Consider the following 12,279-nt stretch of genomic DNA (forward strand, 5'->3'; position numbering starts at 1 on the left):
CCCCCATTAGATGTGTTAACCTTTCTTCTCAAAGTACAATTAGTTAAAAATGGAAACTCAGCACCAGCACATCTAAAGCTGCAGATGCTTTCTGAGATATGAGGCCAGACCTAATTAGCTGATCCCATTCTAAGGCCTACTGAACCACTTCAGTTGCCACTCAAGGAAACACAATTCCTTGTTCACAGCAATGCAACAGACACAAACTCTTGTAGTTCATTTGGGTTTTCATTTGCTTTGATGGAGACTGTCAAGTTCTACTTAATTAACATCTCCTTTCTAATTGTTCTACTGATTCCTTGCCCAGCAGCCACTGCAATGTACAACACTAACCCAATTATAAAACTGGGTTCTACGGTGGGAACTCATATCCAGGTATCCCCACTCCTGGAAGAAAGTCAATTCTGACCAAGGGCCTAACTGGTCTTTTACATTAGAGCTCAATACAGGAAATTAAAGATCAATCTCTTTAATAATCTCCTTCTTCAATATTCACAATTAGGTATCTTCCTGTATAATGTTTTTAAAACTGTAAGTTGTAAATTAGTATGTGGTAAATTACATAGCAGCTACCAGCAGTTATTGTTAGAGAAACAGAATAGAAAATGTCACTATGGTAAGAGTTAAATGTTTTTTTCACAAAACTTGTTTGAATAAATCTTGTATATATGTGGGTGCTGGATTGCAATATAAAATGTTTTCCTTACTGTTTTTTGTAGTAAAAACAAGAAAAGTGAGCAGCACTTCTATTAAATGACTTCCTTTGAGACATCAACTAGATTTTTAAATCCCAGAGTTCTTGATTTGTGGTTGCCTAGACAATACGTGGATAATTTGTCCTTTCAATTATTTCTTTGTGAAATGTCCAGGGTTGTTACCTTTTACTCTGTTCAGACTTTTACTCCTTTTATCAACCTCAAACAAGAAAAAGCATATGGTTCTTCGCAGCTCACTTTCCCTTTTACATTATCTCAATGAAGCTTGACAATGCTGTGCAATAAAAATTACCTTCACACAAGAGGCTAAGGACTTGCCCAGGGTTCCAGTGTGCACAGCAGGGACTGCTCCACCCCCCTGAGCCCACCAAATCCTCTCTCAACATTCCCAGAGGCTCACAAGAGAGGGAGAACAACTTGTTACTTAGAATAATGGTGGTGAAAGAAGTGCCCCCTAGAAGGATCTCTTGTTTGACTTGTGGTAAGTAAGAAGAGAGGCCTCAGGTTGGTTATTAGATAAAACGTAGTCGTGCCAGGAAGGGGACTGTCACTCACCTTGAAGTACCGTGTACCTGAAGGCAAAGTTGCAGAGGTACAGCCTGAAATCCTGTGGGATTTCTCAGTGTGTCCCCAGCACCACTCGCATTAGCGCCACCTGAAGTGCCTGGTTGAAAGAGCAGGCTCTGGTCTCACCCCCACACCAACCCCACACCACCCTCAGATCAACTCTCTGAGGGTGGGATCCAGGAATGTGTATTTTAAAACCAGATTGCCCTTCCCTCTCCCTAACTAGTATGCTTCTAAAAAGTTTAACGAAGACCTAACGGTTTATAACTCCAGACCAGAGCTGAGCTGACTCCAACACAATCACACATTCTAGGTTTCCACTTTGGGATAAATCCTGGGAAGTTGGCTTCTTCACAAGCCCCATCCCCCTTCCACAGTTGATATGGATGATTAGTTGGTTTAGAAAAGCATTGTTTTAGATGATAACTAATTCATTGATAACTAAATCAGAATTCATTGCTGGCCAGGCTTCATTTCAAATAGCAGGTCCGCCAGGAAACCTAGGAAATGACCATGGAAAAATAACAGATGAAAGAGCACTGCAGATACCAAGGGAAGGCCAAGGCCATTCTGATCCTGGAAGATTTGGTAGAAAAAGAAAGTGACTTGGTCCACAGCTGCACAGACAATATCAGGCCTGGGAAAAACTGAGAAGAGAATAAAATCTGTCTTTGAGTCCCTCCCAATTCCCCTTCCCTTTGACACTTATAACCCACCCTCCCCCCAAACTGGCCAAGCAGAACCCTAGTAGGTTAGACTATCTGATAACATAATTTATATTCAAGTAATAATGACAACTTGAAACTACCTCCCAGGGGCACAGACTTTTTAATTTCCATTTTAATAAGTGTCATCACCAGAGGCCTTAAACCAAAAGAAATCATCTGTAGGTGGAATTTCAGGCACTAAAGAAAACAAATGAGTGTGGGTAGGAAGAAGTAGGAGTGGGTTGGGGACAGGAGGAAGAAGAATTTGTCTTGTATCCAAAACAACATATAAGAAAGGCAAGAACCCCAGGGTGGGAATGGCTGGCGGGAGGAGGGGAGAGGGCGGAGGTATCAATTGGGGGAAAAGGAGACATATGTAAAACTTTAGACAATAAATTTTAAAAAATTAAAAAATAAAAGAAAGACAAGCACCTCTGCAATGGATGCCAAGACCATACCCCAACATTTACTGAGCACCCGCTATGTCTGTGTCTCAGGACAGTGCATCCTGGCCCTGCTGGCTTTGGGGGGTCTTGCCCAAAGAACCAAGGAAAATGGTTTGTACTACTGAGGGGAGGAGAAAACATTACGTTAAACAACCACTAGTTTTAAATGACCCCAGTCCATGCTGTGTTGCACCTATGAAGCTTTTGGTATGTTTTAAATATGCTCCTTAGATTTTTAGATCAGCCAGATGGCATTCTAATTGTCACTCAGTGCTTTTTTTAAAATAAACCAGTATTCTTTCTCTGAAAACAACAACAGAAACTTATGCAATCAGAATTCCTTGGGGAGTGGCCAAAGACAAGGTACCAGACTTTCAACTATAAAACCTTTACACACACACACACACACACACATGCACGCACACAATTGTCCATGTGAAATTTGGAACTAAGGGTCTCCATTTTGAAGCTATTAGGCCTGTGGCTCTGGGGATGTGGCCACACAGGGCTTAGGAGAATTAGGCCCAGAAAGCACCTGGTGCTTGTAAACACAGCACAGGGAGGAGAGCAGTACCTGCGCACCTGAACCAGGAAGTCCCCACCTCATCATTGGCCAGCAGACTCTGGCAGACATCTTCCCCCACTTCCAGGCTTTTAGAAAGTGCAAAGTTGCACATGATTACCAAGCAATCTCATTAACAAATTATAAGTCACAATGAGTATATTATATTGCATCTTCTAGATAAAGTCAACCCTTGGGGGGGGGGGTGTTTTTAAAAATAACTCCACTTAAGTGAGCCCAAAGCTCAACACTAAGAGAGTAGCAATTCCAGAGAAACAAAAGAATGAGGGAAATAAGAGGGCCTCAGAAGTCTGTAGAATCTTACCTTCCATCACCAAGTTATGACAGTAGTAAGACTTCATACTCACAAACTATCTACTCCCACATTTTTTTGCCTGTTAGGGAACTTTAGCAAACAGCTCCCAAGTTACTGGGCTTTCTCTATTAAACTTGCAGCGTTTTCTTGTAGTTGAGTATAACACTTTATATACCCTTTTTTCCTAAAAAGCTGTGACAATGACTCCTACCAAAAAGTCCCAGAAGTAAACATGAGTTAGCCTAGATTAAAATTGTTAAATAAACTATAAATATTCCTTACATGTATGTATATATGTAAATTACATATAAATTACATGTGGTGTTAACATAATATGCTCTCAATTCTTAACATATATGTACAGTATTAGGAAAACATTCAGGAAGAGATGACAAAAATTTACATCATGAACTATAAATACTTAATAAAAAAATTCTGTGCCTGCTGGCCTTGAGTAAAATATTGCACTCCTTCATTCCATGTTTCAATGGTTTGAGCCCTCCCAATGAACACTCTAACCATAGGACAAAATGACTCTTTACTCCTATAGCCAGGTCTTTGAGGTCAGTAGACAAAAATGACAAAGGCACGCAAGAAAAGTTTACTCTACTGTGTCTTAAGAATCTGTAGACAAGAGAGGGTTGGGATAAGTTTAGCCTGTTTATCACATGCTGGAATTCAACTCAAGTCATTTATATCCGTCTTCTATTTGCTGTAAATATATACAGTGTATTCCATGAAAACTGACACCAATATTGGCAAAATATAACAGAGCTTCCTAAATGACATGTCAAATAGATTTCTTTTTTATCTGAGCTCCAAGAACACATATCTTGGTGCATTGAGCTCCAGCAAGCATCAGCTTGTTTTAATATCTCTCCCACAGCTGCTAAAACGCTGATTTCAACCTGTAAAAGATTTCTGGGCCCCATCAGTCAGCAAGTCTCCTGGTCTTTCCAGCCCCAGATTATAACAATGTATCTAATACGAAGAGTGACTGGGGACAGACAGTAGAGGGTACGTTCGTGACAGTTGCTTCCAGAGAAAGGCATGCAAGTCTTGTTTTAGGAAAGAATCACTTACTCTGTTACAGCGGAGCTGCTGAAGGAATTATCCTGAAGGCTGAAACAGAAACAAGAAAACATCAGCCAAGTCCAGCGGGGGAGCCGCCTCCCTGGTCGCTCTCCGGGAGTTAGAGCACATACGCAAACATGGCATTGCAAGGCAAATCTCAGGGCTCGCCCGGCACGCCAGCTCTACCTTGGGCTGCTGTCTGCACATGCTCGTAACGACACCCCCAGCAGGGGCCCAGCCTCACTGCGAACCACAAAGCCCGGCAGCCCCCGAGGCTGCGGGCACAGCGCTGGGTGGGGGGTGGGGGGGGTGTGCGCGGTGGAGCGGGACTCCGGGCCACCGGATCCCCGCAGGGAGCACCTGGAGAGTTAGAGCGCGACCCCAACCTCGTCAGCCCCGCGCCGCGTTTAATCCAAGCCTCTCGGTGCCAGCCACCCCCGGAGCTGGCAATAGGAAAGCCCAACTGTTTCTGCCTAGTGCCGAAACCCGCGGGGAACTTGCCTTCTTGCAGACGGCTCTTACCAATTTTACCGAGCTACCCCCTCTAGAGATGGAAGCTCGCAGAGATTCATCCATCGTTCAGAAAAAGCCGGGAGGGAACGAGCAGGGGGAGGGGACGAGAGGGAGGAGGGGAGATGGCTGCTGTTTTTGTTTTACTAGTAGAGTGTGAGTGTGTGTGTGTGTGTGTGTGTGTGTGTGTGTGTTGTTTTACATGTATTGCCCAGGAAAAAGAAGAAGGAGGGTTCCCAGCATCACACCCGATCTGCCTGCACTCTGTTATTTCAGTCCCTGAGGGGAAGCACCTAGCCCCGGAGACAGAGCTGTGAATGAGCCCACGAAGGGCGAGTGGAGAATTTATTCCAGGCATTAGCGGGTGAGTGAGAGCGACCGTGCAAGAGGTGGGGCTTCCCACGCCCGGAGCAGCCCTCGGAGCTCCGCTCCCAAGCACCTTTACAAAAGATGAAAAATAGCATCCACAAAAGCTATCCCCTTTAAACAAAGGCAGCCCAGTTCAGTGAAAGGAAGGCTGTGAGCTGCCACTGGCATCCCCCTGGGGATGTTTGTCCTGCCCTCTTTCCTTTGTTAATTTCTCCTGCCAGCTTGACCTTGATAGGGAATGAACAGTCATCTGTGAAAGACGCTGGTTTTGAATTAGGAAGGACCCTTCCCCCACTTTTTAAACGTTCCACTCCCAGAAGCAGCTGAGATGGTGGATTTTAGTCCAAACTGTATAGGCAGATGAGTTTTAATTTATAACAACAAACACCATCAAATTTTTACTTTCAGAGACTTAGAAAATTACCCCAAACTTGGTAATAAGGGCGAAAGCATGAATTTTCAATATCACACTGGGACACTGTTTCAGAGGCCCACCCCAAGGACCCCTTTATTCTCTGAGAAAATGTACTTGTGTTTGGCTTTGCTATTCACGGGTGGTTAGATCCCAAACACTGTGGAGTTATGTGTTCACTTGCACCTTTTGTCCAATCTGTACGGAGGAAAAGAGCCTCGATGGTATGGTTTTATTGCCGTGTACAACTTTAACCAATTTTGCATTTAACCTACCAATCTGATACTAAAGTTCTTTCCAAATACTGGTAAAAATTCAGATCCTCAAAATGCTCCTGGAACCAAGGGCATCACCATCTTACAGGTTCTCTCATTAATACATGAGTAGATCTCTGATGTGTGCCTACATTTGTATGAGAGTCATGTTCTCAGCTGTTTAAACTTATACTTTCAAAACTGAGTTTTCAAAGAAAAGCAGGTTTAATTTAAGGTCCTTTGCAGTTTTACTTTTCTCTCTCGGAATCTTTTAAAAAGCAGCTAAAAACCTAAATGGTTTTAGACCTGAACTCTATTAACTACATAAGTTTAGAAACATTTATCCCCTGAATGATTAAAAATACTATAGACAGCCGCCAGCCTCCTCTGAGCTAAGGTTCAAGAATGTATGTGTGTTCATTATTTAGCCATAACCGAGGTCCATTCTTTCTATTTTCTTGAAGCTGATAAAAGGTAAGTCTATATTCAGTCTTCTTGGCTTTAAAGATTCAAAGGCAGCCAGTGTTCAGAAATTCTTTTTACTCATTGTCTATGGTACTGATTCCAAATGTCCTAATGCAGAGAAAGATCATACTTTTCTCATTTAAGCGTTTCCCCTCCCCCGTGGCCCATCTGGAATGGAAAACGGCTTTTAACTTTGAAACAGGACTTAGACAAGTATATAAAATAATGTGGGCCCTTTGACTATAACATGAAATAATTACATAAAATAAATGCAGCCCTGGCCTGCCAGGGAGCTCAGTTGGTTAGAGTGTCATCCCCAAATGCCAAGGTTGCAGATTTGATCTCTGATCAGGGCACATACAAGAAGCAAGCAATGAATGCATCAATAAGTAGAACAACAAATCTCTCTCTCGCTCTCTCTCATTAATCAATAAAAAATAAAATAATACCTCGGCCACTGTCGCTCAGTGGTTTAGCATCAGCCTATGAACCAGGAGGTCACGGTTTGATTCCCTGTCAGGGCACATGCCTGGTTTGTGGGCTCCATCCACAGTTGGGGGCATGCAGGAGGGAGCTAATCAATAATTCTCTTGCATCATGTTTCTCTCCCTCTCCCTCTCCCGTCCTGTCTGAAATCAAGACAAATATATTTAAAAATAAAATAAAATAATAAATGCGGTATTCAATAATGTCCATAGAAAAGAAATAAGAATTCTCAGCAATTCATGGCTGGTATAAAACAAAAGTAGAGTTTAGGTAGCATTCATATTCGATGAAAATAATTTGTTGATATAGCTCCTTACCTTTTTTAAAAAAATGTCCCAGGAAAACAGTTATTTGGCAGTATGCAAAAAATAATCAACCATTTAATTTTATTTCTTCATCAGCTCTTCTGACATTATTTGTTTTCATATTAAATCAAATTTAGACATTTTTATAGTGTCCAAGGCCTTCTTTTATTTTGTTTTTATAATTTGATCTATTCAACTTGGAACAGAACAAAACTGATGAATGACTAATCATACAACATCTGGCTATTTTAAAGACCTTGTATAACTAAACAGCAGTTCAAGGTGAGTTCAAAAAGAGAAGCAGAGAAACCAATATTGCAGTTCTGGAAGAAGTAAGTTCTAGACCAGTGTTCCCCAAAGTGTCTTCAGTAAAAATTCTAGTCTCCCAGATGATCCAAGAAAAGAAAAGGAAAAAAAGAGTTACATGGTCAAAAATAAGTTTTTGAAAGGATGTATCTTATAAATTCGCATTGCACATTAGGCAACAAAGAAATGTATTTCTTTTTTTTTTATCAATATTTCTCAAACTCATTGAAGACCAAACATTTTGTTAAATATGTTAACATTATGTTGAACTGGGAATTTTGAGAAAAGAGTTCCTAAGTATATCAAGGAAAAATGCAAAACAGATTAACTGTTATACTTATTCATTGGACAAATGAATGAAAAGATGATGCCATATGCTTGTCACTAGTCGACAGCTATGAATAAGACAGACACAGGCCTGTCGTCATAATGTTTTGGAGTAATTGTGCATGTATGTATATATGTGTGCAAAAATATAATACATAATCAGTATATATTACATATAACCCTATTTTGAAATTGTAAGTAGAATTAGGAAAAAAATGAAAGTAATAGATTTAAATATGGTTAATTCACTTACATGTCAAATGTTATAATGTTTTACTTTATCAGTGCTCCTAAAACCAAACTAAATTTCAGATTTAATACGAATAGTCTCTTTATTGTAATTGAAAACTTTTTTATTCTAATTTATTGAATTGCCTTATGCAAAATCTAAACCAATAATGTACTGGTCAAGAAGGAAATTTATAGAGTTGCCAGGGTTTAAGACCCACCACTTTCTAGTAGTTTGAACTCCAATAACCACTCCATGCCCAAGTTTTCTCTTCTGTTAAGTGGAGATAATAATAACCTATGCCCTGGATTCTAATGAAGAGTAAATGACATGACTAAAAACAACAACAAAAGATCAATAAATGCTATTATCATCACTTTCATTGTTATAATAATAAACTAGAGGCCCAGTGCACAAATTCTTGCACAGGTAAGGTGCCTAAGCCTGGCCAGTGATCAGGGCCAATTGGGGCCTTCTGGCTGCTGGCCAGGGCCTTCCTTCCCTGGCTGCCAGCTGCGAGCTGCTGGCTAGGGCCTTCCTTCGTTCTGCCCCTGGTGATCCCAGCACATCATAGGGAGCAACTGAATTCCTGGTCTCCCAGTTGACTCCCGAGGGGATAATTTGCATATTTGGCTTTTATATATATAGATATAGATATAGATATAGATATAGATAAGAAGATATAAACATAAAATTGGAAACAGGATGAACAAACTGCTATGCTTGGCTAATACGCTTACAGATGATATTTTCTTTCTATTTCCCATAATGGTTTAGTATTTACATGAATAACAATAAAAATAAAAACTTTACTTAATGTAGATGGGCTGTTCTTAAAATAAAATGAGCTCTACCCAGAATGGCTTTGTGCTCACTTTACAACTCTTTGATTTAAAATACTCACACATCCCTGGAGGAACATTCAATTCTGAGAAATCACTTTCTACAAGACACTGTGGCAAGGAGCCAGAATCTTTACAATGCCAGGAAGTCAACAGAGGCCTGTTCTACTGGCATGGACACAGTGACTTGAACCTTCCTGCCAGGACCCTTGGGAATGAGCAGGCTTCCCTGTAGAAAGAGAGAACTTTTGCCTAGAAATACAATTTTCCATAAAGAAAACTATCCCCAACTCTGCCCTCCAATCCTTTCCCTCACTAGCTCCAATACCTGACTCCATGACTAGATAGGCCTCATTATTGGAGTGGTCAATATCGAGCTCCTGAAGATTCAAAGGTGCCCAGGGAAGCAAAGTTGTGATGAAGGACTGGTTATGATATTGGTCTCCAATCATGCATCCTTCCCTAATTAATGCTAGTGTCCAGCAAGTCCACTTCTGTCTGACAATGTCTTTGAAACATCTGACCATAACATGCAGATACAATATAAATTGAGTGAAATTTTAATTTTTGCAAAAGACTCAGGATTTCATGAAGTCAATGGGAGTGATGTTGGAGAACAGCTTGAATCACCTATAAAATCAGTGATAAGTAAGGTTTTGGTGATAACAAAAAGACACATCCATTGGTTCTTCATGCACACACCCCAGTTAGGCCAGGAATCAACCCTGCAACCCAGGTACAAGTGTTGCAGAATTTACCAGGCGACCAGAAAACATACAACGGGCACTCAGAAGATTCAGGAAATACCCTTTATTTGCAGATGTACTAGTACAGTGACTCAGGGGAGTTGGCTTCCAAAGCCTGAGCACCAAATGTGGAGGGTCTTTAACTCTCTATCTCTCTCTCTTCCTCTCTGTAAAAAATAAATAAAATACACAATTAAAAAAACTGACAAGGATAGTGATATGTCACTTCTATGGTAAAGGGAATGAATTAAATATCAAAGGATTAAAAGTGGACCTTGGTAAAATTTATGAAGCCCTTAATTTCATTTGTTGTTAATCCTCACCTGAGGATATTTTTCAGACCAGGCTTCCAGATTTTTTGTGGGCTTTGCAGTCCCTCTGTGGGTTGGGATGGGGGAAGTGAGATTACACTCAAAGGCCTGGCCTGGGTGGTGCCAGTGACCTCCCCTCTGGCTAAACTGTTAAATTCTTGGTTATGGCCCTTGTAAACTGGAAGTATTTAGGAAAACAGATTATTGCCTCAGGAAGGGGCAGTGACTTAATTATAGGCTAACAAGAATGTGCATTAGGATACTGGTTACTTGCACAGATTCAGATTGCTAGCCCCCAATTGTTTTATATTACCCTTCACATGCCCTTGAAGGGGAATCAAACCTGAGACCCTTTGATGTATGGGCCTACACACTAACCACTGAGCACACCAGCCAGGGCTGAAGCCCTTAATTTTTAAATGTTACCTTTTTATTATTATGCAGTGAGTAGCCAATGTAAGATGAAAGTTATCATGTTTAGCTTAACTTTTTTCAGAAAAATTATACATATATCCCTTGCAATAAGCATGATTTATTTTCTATTATATCTAAGAATTAACTATTACAATTATATCCATAATATAAATTAAGAACATTTTTTTAAAAAGAACATTTTTATAATGTCCTTACTATTTACCATGATCTACCAGGTCCTATGTGTTCTGGCCCTAGAGACAACTCTGAACTTATCTCCAGCCACACAGGTCTCCCTGCTGTTGTTGCAACAGGTGAACCTGATCCATCCCTAGGACTGTTGCACTTGGTCTTCCCTTTGCTGGGAACACCACCCCCATGCCTGCTCACATGTGCTTCCTCTGGGAAAACTCTCCTGCCTACACTCCCTAAATTAGCAGCTCCCATCACTTTATTCTACTTGATTTTCTTTGTGGAACCTGTCACTACATGATATTTAAAAGGTGTTTGTCTATTTGTGTCACAATTGCCACTCCCAATAGAATGGGTGCTCTTTGAGGCCTGTATCCTCAGGGCTGAAATATTCAGTATATTTGTGGAATGAAATGAATGAGTGAATATTTAATTCCATTTTTTTGAAGGTGAAGCTCTATTCCTCTCTATTTTTTCTATTTATTTAAAAACACTAGCTCCTGTTTTAAGTGGTTCACTTTAGGTGGGCTTTTTCCAAGAGAGCTTATCTTCAGGTAATGAGGCTTATCGGTATTAGACACGCCTTCCTTTGCTTTGCAAGGGTAACAAACAAATATGCTATCATACCAACATGGTTGATAGTTCTGGCTGCCTAGGACATTGTCTCTGAGGTGTGGTCCAATCTAGTCAGAAAGAGCACTGGGATTAACTGGTTAGCAATGTTTGCTATGGCACTGAAATAGGAATTTTAGGGGAATATAGGCAGGTTTAGGGAATTTTTAGAATTGGGGGTTCATGGAAAAAAACACAGGGCTACAGACTAGGAGAAGTTACATTTCCATAAGCCAGTGGTTCTCAACCTTCCTAATGCCGCAACTCTTTAATACAGTTCCTCATGTTGTGGTGACCCCCAACCATAACATTATTTTCGTTGCTGACAAGAGAGCTGGGAGAAGGGACATTTCCATAACACAAGGGAGCAGCAACAGTTACATTTACATAAGACAAGGGAACTGGGAGTAGCCAAAAGGTCTATATTTGCCAAATAAAAAAGGAGGAAGAAAGCCCAGAAGGAATAGGAGGGCAATGAGGGAGAAGGGCCTCGGGAGTGACTATAGTAACCAATTCAAAAGGGAATATTGACCAATCCGAAGGGATGTCAGGACAGAGGGACTTGTAGCTTTTATAAACCTTGGAAACAGGAATTTGGTGGGACTCTTTACCCCTTCCCAGTTGGGAGTCTGTACTTGTTCTTCAATAAATCTCCACGTTTGCTATACCATCTTCAGTCTGTGGATTCATTCTTTGACTCTGGTGGACAAAGAATCCAGGAACCATCCTAACCAGGGGAACACTGCATGTTCCAGTCCAAAAATCACATATCTGCACAGGATGGGGGCATGGAAGCAGAATTATTGAGCTAGAGTACCCTATTTAAACAAAAATTTTCTTGTGGGAAAAAACCCACATTTCATTGTCAACATTACATTTTGAATTAATTTACAGATAACTGAATACATCTTCCTATTGATTCAATTCTTAGGAATGTCAGGAGTTATCTGGTCTAATTCTTTTTTAATACCTAAACTTGTGCTATGAGAAGCCCTAACTGCCAATTAAAGCCTTCAAAGACCAGAAATTCACACCTCACTCTACTAATTCTTGAAAGAAAAAAAAAATCCACTTGAGCCCTCCCCTGCCTCTTCTTACTCCACTGGTGGCT

The 12,279-nt window shown here is 40.7% G+C and overlaps 1 protein-coding gene across 4 annotated transcripts in view; it reads right to left on the reverse strand.

Annotated features, from left to right (window-relative positions):
- The window catches only part of FAM13C (family with sequence similarity 13 member C), a 125,256-nt gene extending 120,339 nt beyond the window's left edge, over positions 1–4,917 (reverse strand). Inside the window, exons 1-2 of one of the 4 annotated variants that reach the window (XM_006775809.2) lie at positions 4,575–4,917; positions 4,398–4,436 (exon numbers count right to left, since the gene is read on the reverse strand). Coding sequence is in view for 2 of the 4 variants with exons in the window: in XM_006775807.1 (XP_006775870.1) it covers positions 4,398–4,459 (62 nt within the window). In the remaining 2 variants the exon portion in view is untranslated. Of the gene's footprint in view, positions 1–1,271; positions 1,375–4,397 lie in introns of those variants that run through there. The other 3 variants (XM_006775807.1, XM_006775808.2, XM_015571809.1) reach the window with 3 other exon arrangements.
- Positions 4,918–12,279: the final 7,362 nt, after the last annotated feature.

Source organism: Myotis davidii, unplaced genomic scaffold, assembly GCF_000327345.1.
Source record: "Myotis davidii unplaced genomic scaffold, ASM32734v1 scaffold1187, whole genome shotgun sequence".
In the NCBI taxonomy this organism is placed as follows: Eukaryota; Metazoa; Chordata; class Mammalia; order Chiroptera; family Vespertilionidae; genus Myotis; species Myotis davidii.